The sequence below is a fragment of the Gossypium arboreum genome, chromosome 6 (genome assembly GCF_025698485.1).
Source record: "Gossypium arboreum isolate Shixiya-1 chromosome 6, ASM2569848v2, whole genome shotgun sequence".
NCBI classification, from domain to species: domain Eukaryota; kingdom Viridiplantae; phylum Streptophyta; class Magnoliopsida; order Malvales; family Malvaceae; genus Gossypium; species Gossypium arboreum.
In genome coordinates this window covers 106,928,356-106,952,159 of record NC_069075.1, presented here as the reverse complement: position 1 = coordinate 106,952,159, position 23,804 = coordinate 106,928,356, and the positions used below count along the sequence as shown (strand labels likewise).

At 33.6% G+C, this 23,804-nt stretch overlaps 2 protein-coding genes across 3 annotated transcripts; both read right to left on the bottom strand.

Annotated features, from left to right (window-relative positions):
• Positions 1-9,750: 9,750 nt before the first annotated feature.
• Positions 9,751-10,978, bottom strand: LOC108485532 (dehydration-responsive element-binding protein 3-like). Its single transcript, XM_017789384.2, has one exon. It carries the CDS (start codon positions 10,761-10,763, stop codon positions 9,984-9,986), a length of 780 nt encoding a protein of 259 aa, XP_017644873.2. The 5' UTR covers positions 10,764-10,978; the 3' UTR covers positions 9,751-9,983.
• Positions 10,979-19,787: 8,809 nt separating this feature from the next.
• LOC108484572 (uncharacterized) lies at positions 19,788-23,317 on the bottom strand. 2 transcript variants are annotated; one of them, XM_017788398.2, is made up of 5 exons: positions 22,931-23,317; positions 22,339-22,452; positions 22,170-22,240; positions 21,144-21,395; positions 19,788-20,775 (listed from the first exon to the last, which is right to left on the bottom strand). In XM_017788398.2, exons 1-5 carry the CDS (start codon positions 23,090-23,092, stop codon positions 20,766-20,768), a joined length of 609 nt encoding a protein of 202 aa, XP_017643887.1. In that variant the 5' UTR covers positions 23,093-23,317; the 3' UTR covers positions 19,788-20,765. The 2 variants fall into 2 exon arrangements, with proteins under 2 accessions (XP_017643887.1, XP_017643888.1); XM_017788399.2 differs by having other exon boundaries at positions 19,788-20,772.
• Positions 23,318-23,804: the final 487 nt, after the last annotated feature.

The window sequence follows — 23,804 nt, the reverse complement described above, 5'->3', positions numbered from 1 at the left end:
AATTATGATGAGCACACGTGGTACTCGTGGACGGGGTACTAGAGGCCGAGGTAGAGGCTGTAAAGGGATTCGAGCTGAGTCCTTCGCATCTGATACGATCCCTAATTTGGACACTAGCGAGATGTCGGTGTCACATGTCACTGAGGCTGGTGCTGAGTCTGAAGACCGTGTAGCTAGGGACGACGCACTGTCCCAGGCCATGCTATGAATTTTGGAGAGGGTCGCTGGGGCTAATGTTGGATCTAGAGGCCGTGGGTCGGTTACAGGACGACTCTGGTCGAATCAGGCTGAGATATTTAAGGGCATTGCTGAAATTGCTCCGAGTGTTGTCGAGTATTGGATGGAGGCCGCAGAGTGTATAATGGATGATTTGGATTTTACCGATGAGTAGAAGCTCAAAGAGACTGTGTCTTTGCTTCGCGATGAGGCATACCAGTAGTGGTTGACCATTAAGGAGGGTACTCAGCCTGATAGGTTGACTTGGGATTTGTTTAAGACCACCTATCAGAGTAAGTATGTGCGAGCTAGCTACACTAATGCTAGGCGACGTAAGTTTCTGAATCTCACTCAGGGAGACTGTTCAGTGGTCGAGTATGAGGCCGAATTTCTTAGGCTGAGTCACTATATGAGGGGCATGGTGACGAATGAGTATGAGCGCTGTGTTCGATTTGAGGATGGTCTTCGTGATAGTCTGCGAGTTCTGATAGCTCCTTAGAGGGAGCGGGATTTTTCAGTCTTGGTTGAAAAGGCCAAGATAGCTGAGGAGATGAAGCACTCTGAGTGCCAAAACCGTGAGAAAGTGAAAGTTAAGAGGGATTCTGAGTCTACTGGTTCTGGGATGAGGCCTAAGAAAAAGGTCAGGACTGACAGGTCCGTTAGAGTTGGGCCTACTGTTGCACCTGCTGGGGGGTGATCTGTCAGCTATGTAATAGACGATATCCAGGCGAGTGTTGGAGATCTACTGGCACTTGTTTGAGGTATGGATCGACTGAGCATCGAGTTAAAGATTTTCCACTGAGGGTTAATCAGGTGCAAGTTCTGGTTGTTGAGACTACGCAACCGTCGAGAAGAGTACAATAGCAACCTAGGGGCCGAGGACAGGCTAGGGGTGGTAACAGTATGGGTCAAGGTCAAAGAGCACCTGGCAGGGGTGCTGGGCCGATTGAGGCAAGGCAGCCTGTACTTGTCCATGTCGCACGTCATCGTGAAGATGGAGATGCTCTAGACGTCATCACGGGTACATTTTTTACTCTTAATGTACCTTATGTCGCACTGATAGATGTAGGATTTATGTATTCTTATGTTACATGTTCTGTGTCTGAGACCTTGGGGATTTCACATGAAAGTACTTCTAGTGATATTTCTGTGGTGAGTCCGTTGGGGCAGACCATTAGGGTTAGTAAGTTGTTCAGGGACGTTTCTTTGGAAGTCCAAGGGACAATATTTTTGGCTGATCTGATGGAACTTCCATTTGGGGAATTCGACTTAATTCTTGGTATGGACTGGTTGGTGAAGCAACTTGTAAGTCTAGATTATGCTGAAAAGAGGGTGGTTCTGAGGACCGAGAAAGATAATGAAGTAGTCGTGATTGGAAAACGACAGAATTATCTGAGCAATGTGGTATCTGCATTGGTAGCAGAGAAGCTAGTTAGGAAAGGATGTGAGGCATACTTGGCCTACATCAGTGTTTTTGATTCTGTGGACTCTTCGGTTAAGGACATCCGTACTGTGAAAGATTTTCCAGATGTTTTTCTAGAGGAATTACTAGGATTGCCTCTGAGTTGTGAGGTAGATTTTGGCATAGAATTGATTCTCGGTATAGCTCCGGTATCAATCGCCCCTTATCAAATGGCACCGAAGGAGCTGGCAGAACTGAAGGCTCAAATTTAGGAGCTGTTAGATCGTGGGTTTATTGATCCTAGTGTGTCTCCACGGGGAGCACCGGTTTTGTTCATAAAGAAGAAGGATTGTACGATGAGGATGTGCATCGACTATCATCAGTTGAATAAGTTGATAATTAAGAATAAATACCCACTTCCGAGGATAGATAATTTATTTAATCAGTTCAGAGGGGCTTCCGTGTTCTCTAAAATCGATCTGCGATCAAGATATCATCAGTTGAGAGTAAAGGAGGCCGATGTGCATAAGACGGCATTTAGGACTCAATATGAACATTACGAGTTCCTAGTTATGCCTTTTGGGTTGACTAATGCACCAGCGGCATTCATAAATCTGATGAATCGAGTGTTCCAGCCCAACTTAGATCAGTTTGTGGTAGTGTTCATCAATGGCATCTTGGTATACTGTAGGACGGAGGATGAGCACGATAGGCATCTGTAGATGGTTTTGTAGATTCTTCGGGAGAAACAGCTATATGCGAAGTTTAGTAAGTGTGAATTCTGGCTTCGAGAAGTGACATTTCTGGGACATTTAGTTTCTGCAGAGGGGATTAGAGTGGAACTTCATAAGGTTGAGGCTGTGTTCGATTGGAAACAGCCGAAGAGAGTGTTGGAGATTCGCAGTTTTCTGGGACTGGCAGGTTATTACCGACGCTTCATAAAAGGGTTCTCGTTGATCGCAGTGCCATTGACTAAGTTACTGCGTAAGGGAGTTCCCTTTTTTTAGAAGGACGTCCAGTAAGAGAGTTTTAAGAAGCTCAAGACAGTCTTGACTCAGGCTCTAGTTCTGATATAACCTGAGTCTAGCAAGGATTTCGTGGTTTACAGTGATGCGTCACATGTGGGTTTGGGTTGCGTCGTGATACAAGATGGTAAAGTGGTCGCATATGCATCTCGTCAACTCAAGACTCACGAGGCTAATTATCTGACGCATGATTTGGAGTTGGCAATGGTGGTTGTTACTCTTAAGATCTGGAGGCATTACTTGTACGGTGAAAAGTGTATCATCTACACTGATCACAAAAGCCTCAAGTATCTCCTCACTCAGAAGGAGTTAAATCTTAGACGGCATCCCTGGGTGGAGCTACTTAAGGATTATGACTGCGTTATCGAGTACCATTAGGATAAAGCCAATTTGGTGACGGATGCATTAAGTTGTAGGGTGACCGACTTGAGGGCGATGTTCGCTCGACTGAGTCTTTATGACGATGAGAGTCTTCTAGCTGAGTTACAAGTTAAACCAACGTGGTTGGATCAGATTAAGGATAAGCAGTTGGGAGATAAGTCTTTTGAGTTGCGATTCCATCAGGTTGAGGTTGGAACAACCACTAATTTTAGGATTGATAGTGATGGGGTGTTGCGTTTCTGAGATAGGATTTGTGTACCTAATGATGAAGATTTGAGGTTGTCGATTCTGAGGGAGGCACATAGTATCCCTTACTCTATGTATCCTAGGGGCAACAAAATGTATAGGGATCTCCGAGAGTTGTACTGGTGGCCAGGGTTGAAAAGTGAGGTGACAGACTTTGTTGCTCATTGTTTGACTTGCCAGCAGGTTAAGGCTGAGCATCAGTTACCTTCGGGTTTGCTGCAGCCAGTAAGGATACCAATGTGGAAATAGGAGCGAGTAACGATGGACTTCGTTATTGGGTTGCTTCTAACACACCCACTAAAAAAGATTTTATGTGGGTCGTCGTGGATCGATTGACCAAGTGTGCACATTTCATTCCTGTTAGGACAGACTTCTCCTTGCAAAAGCTGGCTGAGCTCTACATTTTTGAGATGTGAGGTTGCATGGGGTTCCTGTTTCGATCATCTTCGATAGGGATCCTCGTTTTACGTCTCAATTTTGGCAGAAACTTCATGAAGCTTTGGGTTCTTGTCTGGATTTCAGTACTGCTTTTCACCGTCAGACAGATGGTCAGTCAGAGGGGGTGATTCAGATATTGAAGGATATGTTGAGAGGTTGTCTCAGGCAGAGTTCACTTACAATAACAGCTATCAATCTAGTATTCAGATGGTACCGTACGAGGCACTTTATGGTCGTAAGTGTCGTACTCCTTTGTACTGTACTGAGTTAGGTGAGCGACATATTCTGGGTCCGAAGTTAGTATCAGAGACTGAGGATAAGGTCTACGTGATTCGTGATTGATTGAAAGCGGCTTCTGATAGACAGAAGTCCTATACGGATTTGAAAAGAAAGGACATCGAGTATTCTGTGGGAGACATGGTTTTTCTTACGGTCTCGCCATGAAAGAAGGTTCTGAGGTTCGGTCGTAAAGGCAAGTTGAGTCCTCAATTTATTGGGCCGTATCAAATTCTGAAGCGAGTGGGACCAATCACATATCAGTTGGAGCTTCCTCCAGAGTTGGATCGTATACATGACGTATTTCACATATCGGTGTTGAGACGCTATCACTCCGATCCTACTCACATTGTGCCTGTAGAGGAGATTGAGGTTAGACTAGATCTGACGTTTGAGAAGGAGCCAGTTCAGATTTTAGATCGTGACGTTAAGATTCTGCGTAGGAAATCTATTCCCTTGGTGAAGGTGTTGTGGCAGAATCATTGCACTGAGGAGGGTACTTGGGAGCCAGAGGATTTGATGCGTCAGCGGTATCCTCACCTTTTCTGATCAGGTAAAATTTGAGAATGAATTTTCTTTAAAGGGTAGAGTTGTAACGCCCCAAATTTCTGTAGTTTCGACTTTTGTAAGTGTTGGGCTTGGAAGTGTCTGAATCTATGTTTTGAGTTATTTTTAGTTTTTTTATTATTAGTGAATAAAGCCTGACTTGGGGTCAGTGGGCTTATAATGAATTATGGGTAAAAACTTAACAGAATGGGTCTGCTGGTCTAGTGGTTAAGTGGCAAGGGAATATGCTTAGGGTCAGGGGTTCGATTCCCTGCAGTGGCGATGGGATTATTTTTGCTGCAAGTTACAATTAAGAGCTGGGTTTTATTAAAATTCTGAGTTGTGGACTTTAGGAAAGAATTAAGGTTTTCTTATTTTCTTCTGGTTGACAAAATAGTTTCTCTGCCGTTTCTTCCTTTTCCAAACCCTTGCTGCCGAAATTCTTTTCTTTTCTTTCTTTTTCCTTCTTCTCCATTTTTCTTGTCCTTTGATTTCCCGTTCTCTTCCATTTAGCTGTGACATTTGCTAGTGGTTCTGACGATTCGGTAAGTAACATTTAAACTAAGTTACGAGATTTCGGTTGCAGATTATTTAAAAGGATTTTGGTTGCTATTTAGGGATTAATCAAGGTTCGGTAGATCAGTAATCGAATTCTTAGCAGCGAGGAAACACCGTTTTTCGTCGAAGGTAAGTAGACCTCACGTTTTGGGATTTGTCCATTCTTATGTAAGTCAATTTAAGTGAGTGATTTAGGATCGGTATTGTCAATCTTAGGCTTTGGAGTGCTCGTGGTTGGATTAGCAGCGAAAACGAATCAAGTGTGTACTCCGATTGCGTAGAAAATGAGTTTCGGTGAAAGCCAAAAAGTGGCCTATCGACACCACACGGGCGTGTAGTCTGCCCGTGTGGTAGCCTGCGACGCGAGACATGGGCATATGACTGACTAGCCAGGCCGTGCGCGTGCCACATGGGCACAACAGACACGTGCGTGTGAGGCTGGCGAGGCCGTGTGCGAGGCACGGGCTCGACCAATTGGGCTGTGTAGGCCGCACAGGCGTGTTGGACTTTAGGCCAAGCTGTGTGATCCACACGGGCAAAGCCAAGTTGGGCCGTGTGGGCCCACACGGGCAGGGCACACGGGTGTGTGAGCTCAATTAATTTGAAATGTTCTATAAGGTTGCACGGGTTGCCTAAGTCGACTGTGACCTGATTGTAGGGGCGGTAAGCGTTACTTAGACCCCATACTCTAATTGATTACTGAATTGTGTGCAAAAGCATGTTATTATAAGCATGTGTATCTGTCTGACTCCGTATATCCGTTCTGCCATGATTTTGATAAGATCTGATATCTGCATATAAGCATGTCATGGTATGTATGTTGCATTGCATTAGGTTGGGATTGTTGTGAAGAGAAGAAAATCTGAGAGGCGATTAGCCTGTTATCTGGCAGCTATGCTGCATATATCTATTATGTACTGTTTTACGGTACCTTTTGGTGTGTAAGGTTGGATGGGTTGATTATATCCCCATACTTGATGTGTAGGGTTAGGTGGGTCGATTCTATCCCCACATGGTGTTGGACTAGTGTATGTCTTTTTCTTAAAGTAGTTAAATCATAGTTGAATGGTAGGTTGCTTGGTTTGTATGATACAGGTGTAAGGAATAATCTTGAAATGTTTAATAGAATTAAGGTTGATGTGTGAATTGAGGTGTATTTTGATGGCATATTGGTTAAACATAGGATGGATGAATATTTATCCTGTCTTTGGAGTTTTGAATGGGTTTTAACCATGTAAAATAGGTTAGTTTTGGTGTATCCATTGTGCAAGAAATGGTGCTCGAATTGGCTTGTTTTAGGAGTTAAAATGTTGCACACGGACTATGACACAGGATGTCACACAGCCGTGTTCCATACACGGCCACCCTACACTGTCGTGTGTCATTTTAATTTTAGGTGCAAGATAAACCACACGGTCTCAAAGAGTTATACAACCTAGCTGGACGGTCGTGTGACCTCTGTTTCTTAATATTTCCTAAATTTTCTAAATTGTTTAAAATTAGTCCTTGGATATTCCCAACCTATTTTTTTGACCTCATAAGCTCGGATTAAGGTTTGTAATTGTGTTTATGCCATGAATAAATATTAGTTTATTTAAAATTGACTAAATGTTTCTAAAGGTCATTATTTGTTATGAATTGATCGGTAATGCTCCGTAACCCTAATCTGACAACGGAGACGGGTTAAGAGTGTTACATACGATTAATTGTCTTAATTGAAGTAATTAATCCTTAATCTAATGGCCAACATTTAAGCTTATTACCACTAATGGAGATGGATGGTTAGGATCATTCCAATGCACTAACCTCGTGTGAATGATGGCTAACACTTAAGACCTTGGTACAATTATAACATAAGGGCTTGTTCAATTCCTTAATCAAATTTCACTAGTTTAGTCACCTTGCAGTTTAGTCCTTATACTATAATTAACAACTTATCTACTTTAATCATTTAGCAATTTGACCTTATAATTTCATATAATCACATAAACTCCTTGAACAAGATTCTTGGTTTGGATTGACTTAGAAAATTTGACCTCGAAATCAACTTTTCCAACACCGACAAAAATCGGATCATTACAAACATTACTCTTGCATTGCATAATCAGCTCCTTAAAAAATTTTCAAAAGAGCTCCAAACTAATGAAAAGCAAATTAAGTTGTTTAAAATTTTGAGTTTAGATACATTTGTGATTTTAACTTTAATTGTGTTACATGTGATAAATAGATAACTATGAAATCAAATGTTCAATTCTTATAATATGAAAAAGATGCCAAAAGATGGCCTGGAATTACTTTGATATGGAATGATCATGGTATCAATAAAAAAGTTATGTTCTCAAATGATTAATGTCTCATTAAAAAGTGAAGAGAATTTTATCTGTCTAATTTTCTATTAAAAAGGTAAATAAATTATGTGTAAAATAATAAAAAATTTATGTTTAAATTTTCGATTGAGAGACAAATCTCATGCTTAATCCCTAAACAACCCTCACAACTCTTATAAAATACACATTGTTTCCTTGGCATATCAATGTAACATATATAATAGTCAAAGAAAATAATTTCATGGATATCATTAAAGTTAAAAAGTGCATGGAGGGGAGAATAAAACCAATTCTTCTTTTAGAACATATATAATTGGAAATAATTCTGAGTATTCCTAATTAGCAAACCTAAATACTATTTTCTTTCTTTTGATTATCAAGAGTTTCCAATTAGAATAAATTATTATAAGCATTAAATTGAATAATTAATTCAATTTAAACTAAGTAATCAAAATATATATAATTGAAAATAAAATTTGAGTATTCCTTAACTAGCAAACTTGAATTTTGAGTATCGAGTTTCCTATAAGAATCACTTATTACAAGTAATTGGATTGAATAACTAACTCAACTATAACTAATTAATCGAACATATATAATCGAAAATCAATTTTGAGTATTCCTTAACTAGCAGACCTTAATGCTTTTTTTTTCTTTTGAGTGCAAAGAGTTTCCAATCAAAATAAATTATTACTAGCATTTAATTGAATAACTAACTCAGCCCAAATTAATTAATCAAAATAAATATACTATAAATACTAAATTGCATTACTTGCTCAAAATAAACTAATGAAACAAAATAAATGTAAAGGAGAACTTATACATAATTTATACACAATAAGACTCGAACTTAAACGCTTAAGGTCATAAGATTTTAACCTTTTTAACACAAAAATACATTATTAACAATTAAATGTTTAAAAATAACAAAGATAATACTATATTATTATTATTATTATTATTATTATTATTATTATTATTATTAGGGTTAAATGCAAAAAAAAAAATCCTTAAACTACTTAAGTTTCAAAATGTTATAATAATATACTTCAAAGGTGATATCAAAGGAACTCTCGACCATAGAAACTATGACAGGTCTTTAATGAGATTCAGATGTTGATATAGTTTATTGTTAACGTACATGGTGACAAAGCTAGAGGGATTGGCAATGATCTTAACCTCTCCCCAAGTGATAGAATTGTTTTAGTCTTTTTAAAAATTATAAGAATATAAATAAATATAACAGTTAAATTTTATTTTGATTTACAAACATTTATAATTTACTTCTACCTCCTCAAAAAATAAATTTTTAACTTCATCCCTTAAAGTACATGTTGTTTGAGAAGACTATGGATTTGCAGATTCATTAGCTTTGTTAGGCGTTGTTAGAGATGAATTGTTTTTTGTACGATCTCAGCTTGATTTTGTTTTTGATGTGGACTTTTTGCATGTAGGAAACTCTAGCTGCTTGTCTATGTTTCTAGTGAACCAATTTTATACTTTAGGTTCTTTAGTATAAAAGTTAAATTCACTTACAACATGAAGTAGAATATATTTAAAATATACAAATAATATTATAAATATATTGTCTTTATTATATAAATAATTTATATTTAATATATTAAAAAGCGTAAATAATATTTAAGAGGACTATTTTTTACCACATTAAATTTAAATTATTGATGTAATAGATACAACAGTGTTTATAATTTAATTTGCGTATTTTAAAAATATTTTGTATCAGATTGAAGCTGCCATTTAACATCAAATAGCCAGGTTTTCGTAAGCATGTAATTGATACAATTATGATATTTTGAATATTTAAATTAGACTGTTTTAAAAATATTGAGTGTAATTAACCTTTGTTAATATCCATTAATTGTTAAAAACAAAAGAATATGCTAACAGAAGAAAATTCCTGACATCCGTTGCATCTTGTTTCAAATACTTTGAAAAAAACAATCTTATCAATTTTTATAAGCAAAACTTATTTTAAATCGAGAGAGACATAAGAATATAGAAAAGAGACATGGGGATTAAAAATTATGGAGTATTATTTATGGAAAGTTGAAAACTAGAAAAAGGGTAGATAGATATTGTTATCCTTAATGGGGATAATTGTCACTTTCACTCCTCACTGTATTTCACCATCTGCCAAAAGCCATCTCTCCCAGCATTCATCATTCATTAAGGAGAGGAAGAAGAATACCTCAGAGCTTTCTTTTAGTGACAGTTTCTCATTTTCCATTTTAATTATTATTTCTTTTTTTTTTCTATTTTTGCAAGCTGCAAATTGTAGTTCTAAAGGAAGATTACATGAAAATAAGGCATGGAATTTTTCATTGTTGAACTGGGTTTCAAATTTGTGTTTTGCAACAACACTGTACAGGGATTCATCCATTGATATCAGCATGAACAGAGATAGAAAATAAAAGCAAAAGAGGTTTAGCCCTTCAAAGAAAAAGCATAAAGGCTTAAAACCAGAAAAGAGAAAAAGATACACACTCTCAGTCACAAATCACAACCAAAAAAACACCCCCACACACACACAAGGAAAAAAAAAAGAAACTAATAATCCCATAGCAAGCCTTGTTCAAAACCATTTTGTAAAATGCTTTCTGGCACTACTAATTGATCACAAACATACCCACAATCTTCCATATTTTGAAGCAATGGCGGAGGGTACAACCACCCATCCACTGAGTCCATGAAAACAAACTCGTTCTTCGACTCGACTGAATCGTAACTAGTCCCGAGGCTCGGCAACTCCACTATCTCGCTTAACTCGTCTGGCCCAGAAGACAACTCCATGTGAGAAACCAAAGAGGAAACCGATGACGAAGATGATAATGTTGAAGTGGACATAGAAGTCGAAGAAGAAGAAGAAGAAGATGATGGGGAGTCGAATTTGTCCATTTGGGCAGCTTTGGCTGCCGCGGCTTGGACGTCACGTGGTGCTAAAGAGACGGGCCGAGGTAACGAGTCGGCCAGTTCGGGGAAGTTGAGGATGGCGGAGTTGCCTTTGATGCTCAAAGCGGCTACATCATGCGCACGAGCTGCCATTTCTGGGGTAGGGAAAGTGCCCAGCCAAATGCGGGATTTCTTACGTGGCTCCCGAATTTCGGACACCCATTTGCCCCAGTTTCGCATTCGGACACCCCGGTAAACGGTGCGCTTGCTCGAGTCCCTCATTCTCTTGGGTTTTTTAGTAGAACCTGAAGTGAAAGTTTCGGGTTTATGGTTTGGGGTCGTAGTAGTTGAGTTAGGGGTTGAGTTAGATGGTGATAGCGGCGGCGATGAGATTGAATTGGAGCTGCTCTCTGTCTCTGAATGTTGTAGCTCAGCCATTTAAGTACCTGTTTTTTCTTACTCTTTTCTTTTTTCTTTTTTTCTTTTTTTATTCTCTGCAAAGAGAAATGTTATTGAGGTAATATTATTGAATGAAGAAGACCTAAAAGAGAGTTGCTATAATGGTATTAGCTATTTCGTGATAAAAAGACAAAGGGTCTAAAGCCTTTTTTTCTTTTGGCTCCCATCATTTCCCAATAACTCATACAACACTTATAAGCACTGAGAGAGAGAGATATGACCCACATAAGAAATGGGTCATCACCCCATCCTATATCCGATGGCTCAATTGGGGCTTCTCTTCTCTACAACCACTCAACGTCTTTTTCTTCTCCTTTTTCAACTTTTACTGTTTATGAAAAGTAATTTTTCTAAAATTTATAATTGTTTCTTTTAATGATATATTATTTAAGGTTCTAACATAAAATATCTCTTTACCACTTTCACCCCTTCTTCACTATTCATTTAACCCCTTTTCTTCTTCCTCAATCAATCATCACTCTATCCCAGTTCATTTATCACCCTTTTCACCCTTTGTCCCTATAACAATTGGTAGGAATATAGGATATATGTATATGTATATATATGCAACTATTTGATAATATAAAAGTATGAAAGCTGTGATGTAGCCAATCTAGGGTTTACAGTGCTCTCAGATCATGCTGTATAATTTTTTATTACATTATAATTTTTTAGTTTTTATTTTTTGCCATTGATGATTGATTCTTGGTAAGTAAACTGTGTTTATAATATCAACTCGTATTTAAAAAACTTGAGGCCTGCGTTTAATTGGGGTCACCGGTTGGAAGAAATGGAGATGCCTCAAACTTCTGATATCTTCAATGGGTCCGATCCACCATTTTAAGAATAAATGCTATGTCCTAATTATATTTTAACCAGCGTCCACGTAACTGGACTTCTGCTCTTGTTTGTTGGTTTATTATTATTGTTATTTATATTTTGAAAATATGTTCATGTTCGTTTATTAGCTTAGTTACGATAAGTTTAAAAAATATTAAAATATTTGAATTAATGGAGAAAAATATGAACATTCTTTTACGAAGCATTGATAATAGGATCAATGAACATCCTTGATAACGATAGTAAATGAATGTCAAATACTATTTTGGAAAAAATGGCGATGGAGTCAAGGCATTGAGAAGCGAACCATTATACTGAATAAAGCTTAAAGTGCTTTCAATGAAAGAAAAGGATATCAATTTAAGAAAATTTAAAATAAATAAAATTATTATAATTTACATTATTTGTGGAAATATAGAATTTTACCAACAAAATATTTTTTATACTTTTTTTATAAATTTATTTTTTAAAATTTTTTATTACTGCTTGTCTCATATCATGTTTTGAGCTTGTTACATGTCGTCGCATGATTAGTTATCTGTATCACGTAATCAAATTCTAACTCGTACCATAGTGTGTGATGGAATCTAAGTTTGAGTACCAATTATGTAAAAAAAAAAAATAGGTATCATCTAGATACAAGTAGCCAAGTTTAAAGAGCACAATATATATTAACCCGAAAATTATATAACAAATATATTTCAAAAAGTTAATGCAAAAAATAAATGACACTTTGATTGAAATGATGAAGTTAAAACAAAGAACATAGCGCACTTGCATTCAAATCTCATCTTGTGTATTTTCTATAGTTTACATAAAATATAAAATGGAAAAAATGTCATCATAGTACTGTTTGTTATTTTATAAATGAGTAGATCTTCACTAATTGAGTTGAAACTCGATTGATGGATGATACTAATTTAACCAAATCTTTACATAATAATATAGAAAATATTGTTAGTCTTAGAACCCCTCCTTAGAGCATTTAACCACCATGGCAACAAGATGGCACACAACCTCAACATGGCTTTTTTAGCAAAATTTGGAGCCATAGTATGGTCTGAGCATCATGTCATAGTTACTGAGCTCATACAATCCTTATAAGATATATTAAGAAGGGTCCTTGATGACACTATTAATCCATTACATCCAACAAACACCTCGTTCATATAGATACCAATAATATCCTACATTGCTGACCAAAACCTTATTACAATATCCATAGAAGAGAGAACTTAATGAGTGGAACTCACAACCGATCATCTTTCCTCTATAAAAACACCCTCAACATCAAAAGAAGAGAGATAAAAAAAATATAATCAAAAACCTAAGTTCTTTCAATCTCTCAAATTTAACAATTGTTCTCATCATATGCGATATGAACCGCCCTACTAAACCATCAAACATCTTGTGAAACTTTTAATCTTACAACAAACACATACATATTTAATTAAAAATCAAACTCGAAAAGAAAGAGATCTTTAGTAGGGGCCCAAAAATTGTGGTGTGTCATCTTCCAAAATCGGGCATAGTTTGGTAGTAGTTAAGTTGATTTCCAACACTTAGGTCACCATTAAAGATGAGTTCACACTACATCATTCTGGGTCCAACACCAGTTACGACCTTGTTTGCAGCCAAGAAACGGTGGCTCGAAACGTATATTTAATTTTAAATAGTGTGTTTTAATTATTTTTGTTAAATTAAATGATGATGCCCCTACATGTTGAAAATGACTTCTCTTTAACAAATCAAGAGGGTCCCTTCCCCACATGGAACCCTCCACTCCAACCCTTCTTCTATGGGAATTGTTAAGAATTTGATTTCCGGCGCTTTCCAATTTTTGTTTTAAAAAATCACAATTTGGTTGTAATTATATTTCTTAATTTTGGCTTAAATCATACAAAAGTCAACAATTTTAACCCTTTTTAAAAATGGCATGAACTCAAATAATTCAAACTAAAAATAAGATAAACTCAAAATATCTAGAATAAATAAATTAAAATGACCTGATGTGAAAAATTCAATTACTAAATCCAAAACAAAATAACCTAAACTTGAAATTATTCAAACTTAAAATTTAAAGAACCAAATTAACTTCTCCAAGATAAAAAAATAGTTTTAGGTGACATAAATAAATTACAAATTATTGGGAGAGTAGAAGAGAATTTTTATCACTATACCAATTTCTAATTTCATAAAATTCCAAGGGAGTTATAGGCAAATTTACCACTTTGGACTCGACAAATTTTTCATTCCATGAAAAACATGAAGGAAGTTTATATAAATTAAAGGTTTAACTAAAATTTGCCACGCATAAACTAAATGTACCATCCCTTCATTAAATTCTAAGGGTGACCACAAATGAAGTGCCAAGCGCTACTGTCATTAAGAGGATAATTAATTAGTTTCACACATAATATTGTTTGATTGGACAAATTATATCAACTTCAATATGGACTTCCGACAAATTACATCCTCCGCAGACATTGTTATCCAATCCCTCACAACAATTTCGTAAAAGCTTAAATTTGTATATTTCAAACATGACTTTAAAAAATCTCTTGTAAATTGTAATACCATTTACATACAACAAAATTTTTAAATTTTGAAATTTTAAGGATTTCGTTTTTATTCCGATAAGTTGAAATTTTAAAAATAATTTTAGAAAATAAATAATAAAAATTAAAACAAATTTTTCTAAGAATTGACCCTATCTTAAATTCATATAAAGCAAAAAATAGATATATCCTTTTTTTTGACTGTTCTTAAATATTAAATCAATTACCCTAATTCAAATATATATGAATGTAAATTTTTATTTTATTTTGATATTTTTATTATAGGAAAATAGGTACTAAACATGTTTTCATATTTTCATTATTGGAAACAACTTTTCTATTTACCAAAACATTTTTTAGGACTTCATAACTAGAAAATAGAAAATTATTTTAAAATTCCAAAAATAGAAAATAAAAATAAAAGTATTCTCAAAAATAAAATGGAGTCTTAGTTCTTTAATTTGTCCGAATTCAGTAGGAATGTTAAGAATCTAATCTAATTGTTAAATAATTCAATAATTTATAACTGAAATTAATAAAAAATATTTCAACAAGTAATAAATAAGTAATTCAAGTTCACGATATCAATTTTTGGTAAATTAAAGTAAATGGATGAATTAAGAATTAAAGTAAATATTAAAGTGATTTACAAAATAATCATCCAATTAACGATTTTTTCATTTGAGTTTAGTAAAATTTGAAAATAATTAATCCTTAACCAGGTAGTCAAACATTTATGAAGTTATTTATATTTTTAAAAGATTAATTACGTCATCAACCGACTGTGTAAAATTATATAGAATGTACTGCATATACATAAAAATCTGTATATTTATATATATAAAATTGTCTTATTTTACATTTTAGAAAATTGATTAAATATTAGCTTTGTTATCTCTATCATGTGATCTATCCTTTCTAATATAACTTAGTTGTTATAATTATATAATATTATTAATTAATTTAAATAATTAATATGTTTAACCACATGCTTATATAAAATTTGAATATTTAAGATACTTAAAAGACACACATTTGGTTTTTCATTTTGTTTTTAGGTTTGCTTCACTTTCTTCACATTATAAGAAAATGGTTAAATTTCAATTTCCACCTAAACAATGTTGAAACTTGAGATCTAATTTATATACTTTAATTTTGACATAACCCAATTCCTCTCCTTTCAGAATGTTATTAATTAGTCTAAATAATTAATATTGTTAACTATTTCTATCAAAATTTATTGTCAATTTTTCTCAAAACACTAATCTAATAGAAAAGAAATTAATTTTTCAAGACAATTTCAAGGGATGTTTTTAAGAAAAAACTCATAATAAATATTTTCAACATTATTGTTACATGACTACCAAGTAAATTTTTTAAAAGTTTCAAATGTCACACCAATTTTGTAAAAAATTTTAATAGTGGTAACAATTAAACCTAAATTTTAATTCCAAAAGTATAGGTCTATATTCTTAAAGTTAAAAGTAGGGATTAAATATATATATACACGTGAAGTGTATAAGGACTTCAAACATATTTTAACATTCAAATTTTTACTCTATAATTTCACACAAACAAATAACCAACCCAAGGTGAAGCGTTAGGCCGATAATCATACTAGTCTATATAAAGAAAATCTAATGTGCTAGTTAATAAAATAATCCTTTAACCGGTACTTAGAAACAATATAAAGTAAATGACAATTGAATTAAAACTTAATTTGCTTAAACATTATATTATTATTGATATAATTTTTTCATTTTTTAAAATTTAAACATAAATAATTTAACATACTCTTTAATGTTTACATTATAATATTATATATTACAATAAGTTTAATTTTTATATAATGTAAATTAATATAGAATATAATATATCACAAAATTAATAAATAAGCCAAGCCAAATTAGACTCGGCTCTTTAAGACTAGCTTATACTTTAAAATAAGCTTAATATTTTATCCAAACCCATTATAGTTTTGTGTAAAAACTTGTAAAATTTCAAATTTAATCTTCATCTAACTTGTAAAGAGATAATGAGAGAGTTTCAGCTGTCTACAACTCATTCCCTTGTCTTGAAGCTACCACTTAATTTATACATAAAAAGAAATAGAAAGATGGACAAGAGTGATTTTTCTATTTTCAGCCATATTAAATTTTATCACATTGAATTATGAAAATTTTGGGATCTATGTAAATATACGAATTTACCTCTAACTTTATTCTTATCATAATTAATTTGAATTTAATTAATTACTAAATTACTTATTAATTTAATTAATTTTGATTGAAAAGTAATAGACATGAATAGGGATAATTGAATTTTATGATATGATTTTATAATAACGTGGTAAGTACCTAATATTAACTGTTTTACATTCTGTTTTCCCCCAAAGGGGTGTACTTTCAAGAGAAGTTGAAAATGTACCTCCACAATTGAGCTGTGTTGATTGGGTATAAACATGGACCCAAAACTTTAACATCAATTAATATTAAATTGTATGTCACCATTTTCTCTCTCAATTTCATGATTTTTATTTATTCTTATGTAGTTTTAATTCGACCAATATAAAATATGAATCATTGACCACATATTTAGAGATTAAATTTGAGTTAAGTTTAAATTAAACGATAAAATGTTAATTTTATATAAATAGTGTAAACAAAATATTGAATAGATGGAATCGAAGTGAAGTTGACGCTAAGATCATAGTACTCTAATTTCTAGATTTTACTTCAACAGATTGATGATCTTTGTACCATTTATAACCACCTCTACTCTACCTAAACTATCAGACAATGCTAATGGTTTTATTATGCTTCCACTCCTTATATTCTTTTTACATTTACAATTTAATTTCTCGAATTATGTGGCAATTTTTAAAAAAATATGTTCACGTGGTCAATTTAAATAACGTAGAAGAAAAAAATTACTTTCACTTTGACTCTAAATAGATCCAAATACTCAAAATTAATAAATTATGTACGCATCCCTAAATATTAATGAAGTTAAGATTTAATTTTGCACTAAAACTATTTTTCAAATTTAAAAATTGTAATCTAATAATCATTAACACAATACTATTTCTCAAATTTACCCTTCAATACACTCATACAATCATGCCCATTTCAAAAAGCAAATCACTATACCTTATAGTAAACAAATTTTCACAGAAAAATGTTAAATGTTGTTAAAAATTATATCATAACATCTATTATTTACTTTTTAACTTATAAAACCACATACACTACATCTCAAACTTTACAAAAACACAAATATCGACACCATATTTTTATCAATAAAAAATTATTAATCTCATATGTATACTAGGATATTGATGCCAACTAAGCTATTTTACTTATGTATATATTAAAGAATAATATTTTAAATTTTAAGTATATTATCGAATAAATTAGATTATCGGTTCAAACAGCTTGATTAATTCAATCATCGTTTCAATAATAATTAAATAAATAGTTAAAATTTATAAAAATATTAAAAATTCATACACCGATTCAATAGCTGATTTTTATTTTGATTTTCAAATTTTAAGCGGTTGAATCTTTATCAAATTTAATATCACCAGAGGAATTAATCTAACCACCAATTTTTAATTGAATTAGCACATGTCAATGTTTACAGGGTACTAAAGACAGCTCTAGTGAAAGTACTAGATCAGATACACGGATGAAATGCATGTAGGTAAGGGACCTAGGGCCAGTTGTTGCGTCTACCAAGTTTTGCTTTGTTTACCAATAGCAAAACGAGGCACCTAAGATGTACCCATTGCAATTAATATACAAAATGAAATTATTTTTATTTGTCTATTATATTATTTCAATTTAGAAGCTTCTAAATCAATTAATTTCGAAAGAGAATGTATAACATTGTGGATAACTAGTTAAAAATAGACATAAAAAATATTTAAAAAAATAAAATTACAAGCATGAAAAATAGATATATAGAGATCAACATGAATGACTTCAATTTGTTAAGTTGTAAAGTACATTGATGATCCATAATGTTGTATTTTCCCTAGGGCCACTATAAATTTTAGTCATTGGCAACCTTTGGTTAAAAAATAATTGAAGGGTTAATTGCAGCATGCATCCCTAAATTAGATTCAAAATTTAAGATATTTCAATTAAATTCTTAAATTAAGGTATTGTGTCAGCCAGGTTCTTTCATTAGCCTAGCCTAACTTAGTTGCCGGTCATTTTGATAAGTTATCATGGTTCTCGCATTCATGACCACTTCAGTTTTATTCTTTTAATTATGGATTAATTGCACCCGATAAACTTTAAAATATTCTAATTGAATCTTTAAACAATATTCATTAGCCTCACATGATTGGAGCACTAAAACTTATGGCTAAATTAACAAAAAGGACATGATTGAAACAATATTTTAATTTGAGGGTTCAATTTAATGTTTTAAAATTTAAGAGCCCATTCAAAATAAAACCCATAATTTGAGACGTGTAATGCAATTAATCCATAAATGAAAGGGTAATTTTCTTTTTATCTTTATATTATTACGTGTGTTCAAATTTACATCTTTTATTGTTCACATAAGCTATTTCTTTTATTGTTTAGAATTTAAGAACTTGGGGTAGGAGGTGAATGAAATTATATATTACTTTTACCATCAAAACTACTTTGCATGCAAACAGATTTAATTAATGATTAAAAAAAAATTCAATTACCTGCTTGTACGGCAGACATTGATATTTTGGTAAGAAGATAGAATTTTAAGCAGTGTACGTACATTCGGTATATTTTAGCAAAAAAACAGGTCGAGGAAAACCAGTTTGTGGTTTGTTCATGTTTGGTTTGGTGGGCGTGAACGATGAAGGATATTACGGATACAGACAGGTCTGAAAGTTTTTGTAGAAACCTTTATTACTATGTCTATAGCCTATTCAATTCTCATGTTTCTATGTACAATCCAGTCTTTTTATGTTTGCAAAAAGGTCAAATTTTAATTTATTATGCCAATAAATTATATGGTTTGTACACTACATGTATAAATGATCTCACGTACATTACACCATTTTACTGCGTTCCTTTAAAATTAATGATGATGATGTCTTTTTTTTTTTTTTTAATATCATTTGAACCTTAGTTTAAATATTTAACTTCATTGTTTTGAATTATAAAAATGAATGTTTATCTTTATTATTATTTTCTTATTTTTCCTATTTTTGAGTTTTTTTTTGTTTTTAATAATTTTTCTATTTTTCTTTTTAAAATTGTAATTGTTGATTTAATCAATTGAACCGAGAATAGATTTTCTGACCCATTTAATCACCAATTTGATTCTTACAACATTCATTATACATTTAACATGTATTATTAGTTTACCTCTTTATGTCAAAATTAATCTATAGTACAAGTAGTGGTCAGGTAATTAAACCAAATTGAGGAAGCTGCAAAATTTACCAAATAGATTTATAAAATTTCCCAAATTAGTTAAGTGCAAATCCATAAAATCTTTCCCTTTTTTTTGGAAAAAAAAAAAAGGATGGATGGCATGAAACTGAAGAGTTTAAGAAGTGGGGCAAAATTGGTTGCCAAGTAGCAGCAATTCCAAGGAGAGTAGTCAATAATCAAAAGAAATAACAGCACCATCTCTATTTACTATTTGGGCCATAATCCAAATAAACGACAAATATTTTTCCTTGTCCATAACACAGGTATATTTGCAGTCCTAGCTGTCCATGAGTTTTCTTCTTTAAAGAGCATTCCATTGCCTAGTCTGCCATAATTTATCCTTTTCTCATACATACATACATACATACATACATGCATGGATGCATACTTCATTTTCATACTTGTTGATGTCTTGGATAGTGATGGCTGAGAGCTTCTAACGAAAAGGGTTGTGACCGGAACGGTGATTGGAAGTGTTTGAGGTTGGGGTGAAGTTGAGCGGAGTAACAGTTGGTCTAAGTGTGTTAGGGCTGAAGGTAGCGAGTGAGGCCTCCACCGTCTAGCCTAGATATCAGTCATAGGGCCTTAGATATCCTCATCATAAGGGCTCTCTCAACACGTGCACAGCACTGACGACAGCTACTATGAGTAGGGGATCAGACATTCACCCTTCTGTTGAGGCTGGTCATCGTGAAGAAGAAAACCAATGCCAACAATCTGGACCATGCAGCTTCTTCACCTTGTCACATGTACTGCCTATTGTATTCATTAATTCTATGCTACTAAGTGGGACCTGAATAACTGAGGTCACCTATTCATCTCTTTGATAATCTTAATATAAAAAATACAAAATTAAAAAAAATTCTGTTAATTCACATGGTATTCATGTGCATTGCAGACTAGTGCAGCCTTATACATGGAGATCTATACATTCATCATACATAAGGCAAGCATGGGACCTGGTCATGATCTTTCTTCTATTATAATCACCATTTCTCCAAAATTTTCATATTCAGTTCATGTAGTTCTACTCAGTACACTCTTACCTGCCATTGCGGCTTTAAGTAACTCGATGATGCTTCTATCCTCGACCTCCATGATGCAGCCATGATGATCTTCGAGCTTGTTTTTTCTTGTCATAAATACAATTTCTATCCACTGCTGCGTGAATTTAAAGCAAGCATGATATGATCCTCAACAAATATATTACCAGAAATGCATGGAATAGGGAACTTGGACTGTGATAGTTTCCAGTAGTTTATACTATTTTCGAAGTTTAGTGTCGTATGATTTTTGGTTTCCACTGCAATTGCTTAGCTAATAAGCAATGTTTGTGGAAATAATCACTCTATATGATCATGAAATTTTCTTATTATCCATAACTTAGAAAACATAAAGAATAACTTAATTATTTTTTGTGCTTTTTCTTTTCACAACACCAGCTTTTTTGCAGTTACTTGTAAAAGGAAATTAAATGAAAGCATTCCTAAAATTACTACAGTACAGACATTGGGGAGCTTTCATCTTACCCTTTCCTTCTCTTGGGACTTAAAATGAAGTCGTCGTCATCATCATCGTCATCGATATCATTGTTGATTCTTTTCTTGGCTTTTACATCTCCATTCCTCGAGGCCAGCTGCTCCTTCTGTGAACTCTCGGGTTTGCCACTCGGTTTCCAAGATTTAATCGGAGTGCCGGTCCGAAGCTGCTTCTGCCTTCTCTGCTTCTTTTCATATGCTTTTCTGGATTTTTCGGGGGACAACAAGCCATGTTCCATCATCCTGCAATTGAACCATGTCATTTCATAATCTTCACAACCAGACAACAAATGCGAAAGCGTTTAAGGAGCCAACGATGGCACCAATACAGTTTATCAATTAAGCTTAAATTACACATCTTTGTTTGGATACCAACAAGCCTGCCTAGAAAACAGAAACCCTTGCTATGGCAAGTACTTTCATGATGCCCCAATTTTGTTATAAATCAAAATGGTTGGAGCCCAGAAGCTCTGTAGTTCCCAAAGCAATGCAATGTTTTCCTTCCTTGGGAATTCATCGTATACCACCAAAAGGCAATTTTAGCAAAGCACAGATTGGCCCTTTCAAAGAAAATATGACCATTTTCAGAACATTGACATCCAATACCATTGAGAAAACATTGGTTAAGCACATATATATCAGGAACATAGTGGAAACCCTTAACATGGTAGCAAATACAAAATTATGCACTTAAAAGAGATGTGAAGTTCACTTTCTGCGGATCGTTGTCTTCGTTCGGATCAAACCGATGAAACCACATTAGGCAGTAATTGTCATAATGGCCAAAAAACAGTGAAGCATCACATAAAAAGAAAGGAACTTTCACCGAAGATGCCCTAAGGTCCAACTGAGCAGCTTGCAAAACATCAAATAGATGCTGCAAAGGAAACCAGTTGAACTCCATGATCTAAGAATTGAGCAGTTAAACAAGTTCCAATTTCATTTCTTGTGATCTTTTATCTTTATAAATTAGCATTATTTATCTTATAAATTAGCATTATTAGAAGGAAAGCTCACCAAAATTCTGCCATTTCACTTGTTGGTATCTGTTTCAACAACGACTCGTAAAATATTCGTAACGGCTCCCTCTATCCGAAAAAAAGAAAGGAAACATCAAGTAAAATCAATCACTAGAGACATGGTTGTAGACAAAATGAAAAAAAAATTGAGATTATATGAAGACAACCTCTTCGGGAGGATCATGTTTCTGGCCAGGCAAAGTATAAACCTTCTTTTCCCTAACTTTAGCTTTTGTGGTTGTACTTGTTTTTGATGAACTTGAACTTGTTTTCGATTTTACCTTCAAAATCAAAATCCAAAAATAAAAAATAAAAACAGACAAATATTGTTGATACAAAGTTTTGAGTTACGGAGGAGGCAGGAGGTTCACACAATGATGTCGAAAGCTTCTTTTCCGATACTCAGGAACCTTCAAGAGGCTCTCGGCACCGTTGCATGAACCTTATTAACAAATATAGATGTCCAAAGCCAAAATACATAGAGATAGACTGCCAAATCCCCCCAATTAATCACAGTTTAATTAAATTCATTGCTAAAACAAAGCCATAATCCGGAATCCAGCAAAATTATATGACATCCCATATCAGGATCAATCAATCCATCATTAAATATACCACAGATAAGCGAACCAGATTAAGGAACTAACAATTCAGTGAAAAAAATGAAACCGAAATCATCAAATTGAGAAATAATCAATAAAAAGCCTACGAATCTGAAGAAAATTTTAATTTAAGAACGAAAATTTAGAGATGGGGCACCTTTGCTTTTGTAGTTGCAGATTTTTGCTTTGCACCAACAGGCTGTTTACTGGAGCTTTCAAGCTTCCTCTTGTTCATAGCTGTATCAAACTTTCCCTTTGAAGAACCATGTTGACCACTGGGCTTCATCTTAACTAAATTGGCTTTGGTCTCTGTCCTCATTTCTACAATTAGATTGAAATTCTGTGAAAATTTGCTAACTTTTTCTTTTTAATATCTTCTTCTTCTTGTATTCGTTGAAGATTCAGTTTAATAACTTTTGGGCTGTTAAATTATTAAATGTAAGAAAAAGAACAGGAGAAAGTAAAAAAATGGGTAGATATGAGAAAAGAAAGATCAAGCTTGCAACTTTTGCTGATTATTGCCGTTAAACCGTTAACGGCTTTCTTTTTTAGTTTTTTTAAAGGTTGTATTTTCTTTTTTGAAGAAAAAGGTTGTCAATTTTTTAACATGCCAGTGAACGTAAAAAATGGTTTTTTTTTTCTTAAAGTTACCATTGCAGTAAATTCTGTATCTAATTTTGAGGCTTTTTTATACTTTAATAATACAAAAATAAATAAATAAAAATATCAAAATGGTATCCCACCACATTATTTATCAAATGGTATGTTGTGGGTGGTGTAAGGCAGCATTGCTTTATACAGGTTAGAAATATGGGATATGGAGGGGATTTGGTGGTGTCTTCCTGACAAGTAGCACCAGTCTGATTAGACCCGTCATTACATTTCAGGGTTTCACATGTTTAAGCATTGATTGAAGGTTTTATCGAGAAATAGAGTTTAGAGATTTATAAACAATTTAGGGTGTAGGGAAAAAAACTTGTGATGATTAAAAAAAGAGAGTTGAAATTAAAGCATAGAGGAAAGAGACAGTT

What these genes read in the sequence shown, in the direction of transcription:
- LOC108484572 (XM_017788398.2), bottom strand. Translation starts at nt 23,092, where the DNA reads ATGAGGACAGAGACCAAAGCCAATTTAGTTAAGATGAAGCCCAGTGGT. An exon ending in AACATGATCCTCCCGAAGAG is followed by an intron (nt 22,241 to 22,338) that starts GTTGTCTTCATA and finishes TTTTTCGGATAG; the next exon opens with AGGGAGCCGTTACGAATATT. An exon ending in AGTGAAATGGCAGAATTTTG is followed by an intron (nt 21,396 to 22,169) that starts GTGAGCTTTCCT and finishes GTTCAATTGCAG; the next exon opens with GATGATGGAACATGGCTTGT.
- LOC108485532 (XM_017789384.2), bottom strand. Translation starts at nt 10,763, where the DNA reads ATGGCTGAGCTACAACATTCAGAGACAGAGAGCAGCTCCAATTCAATC.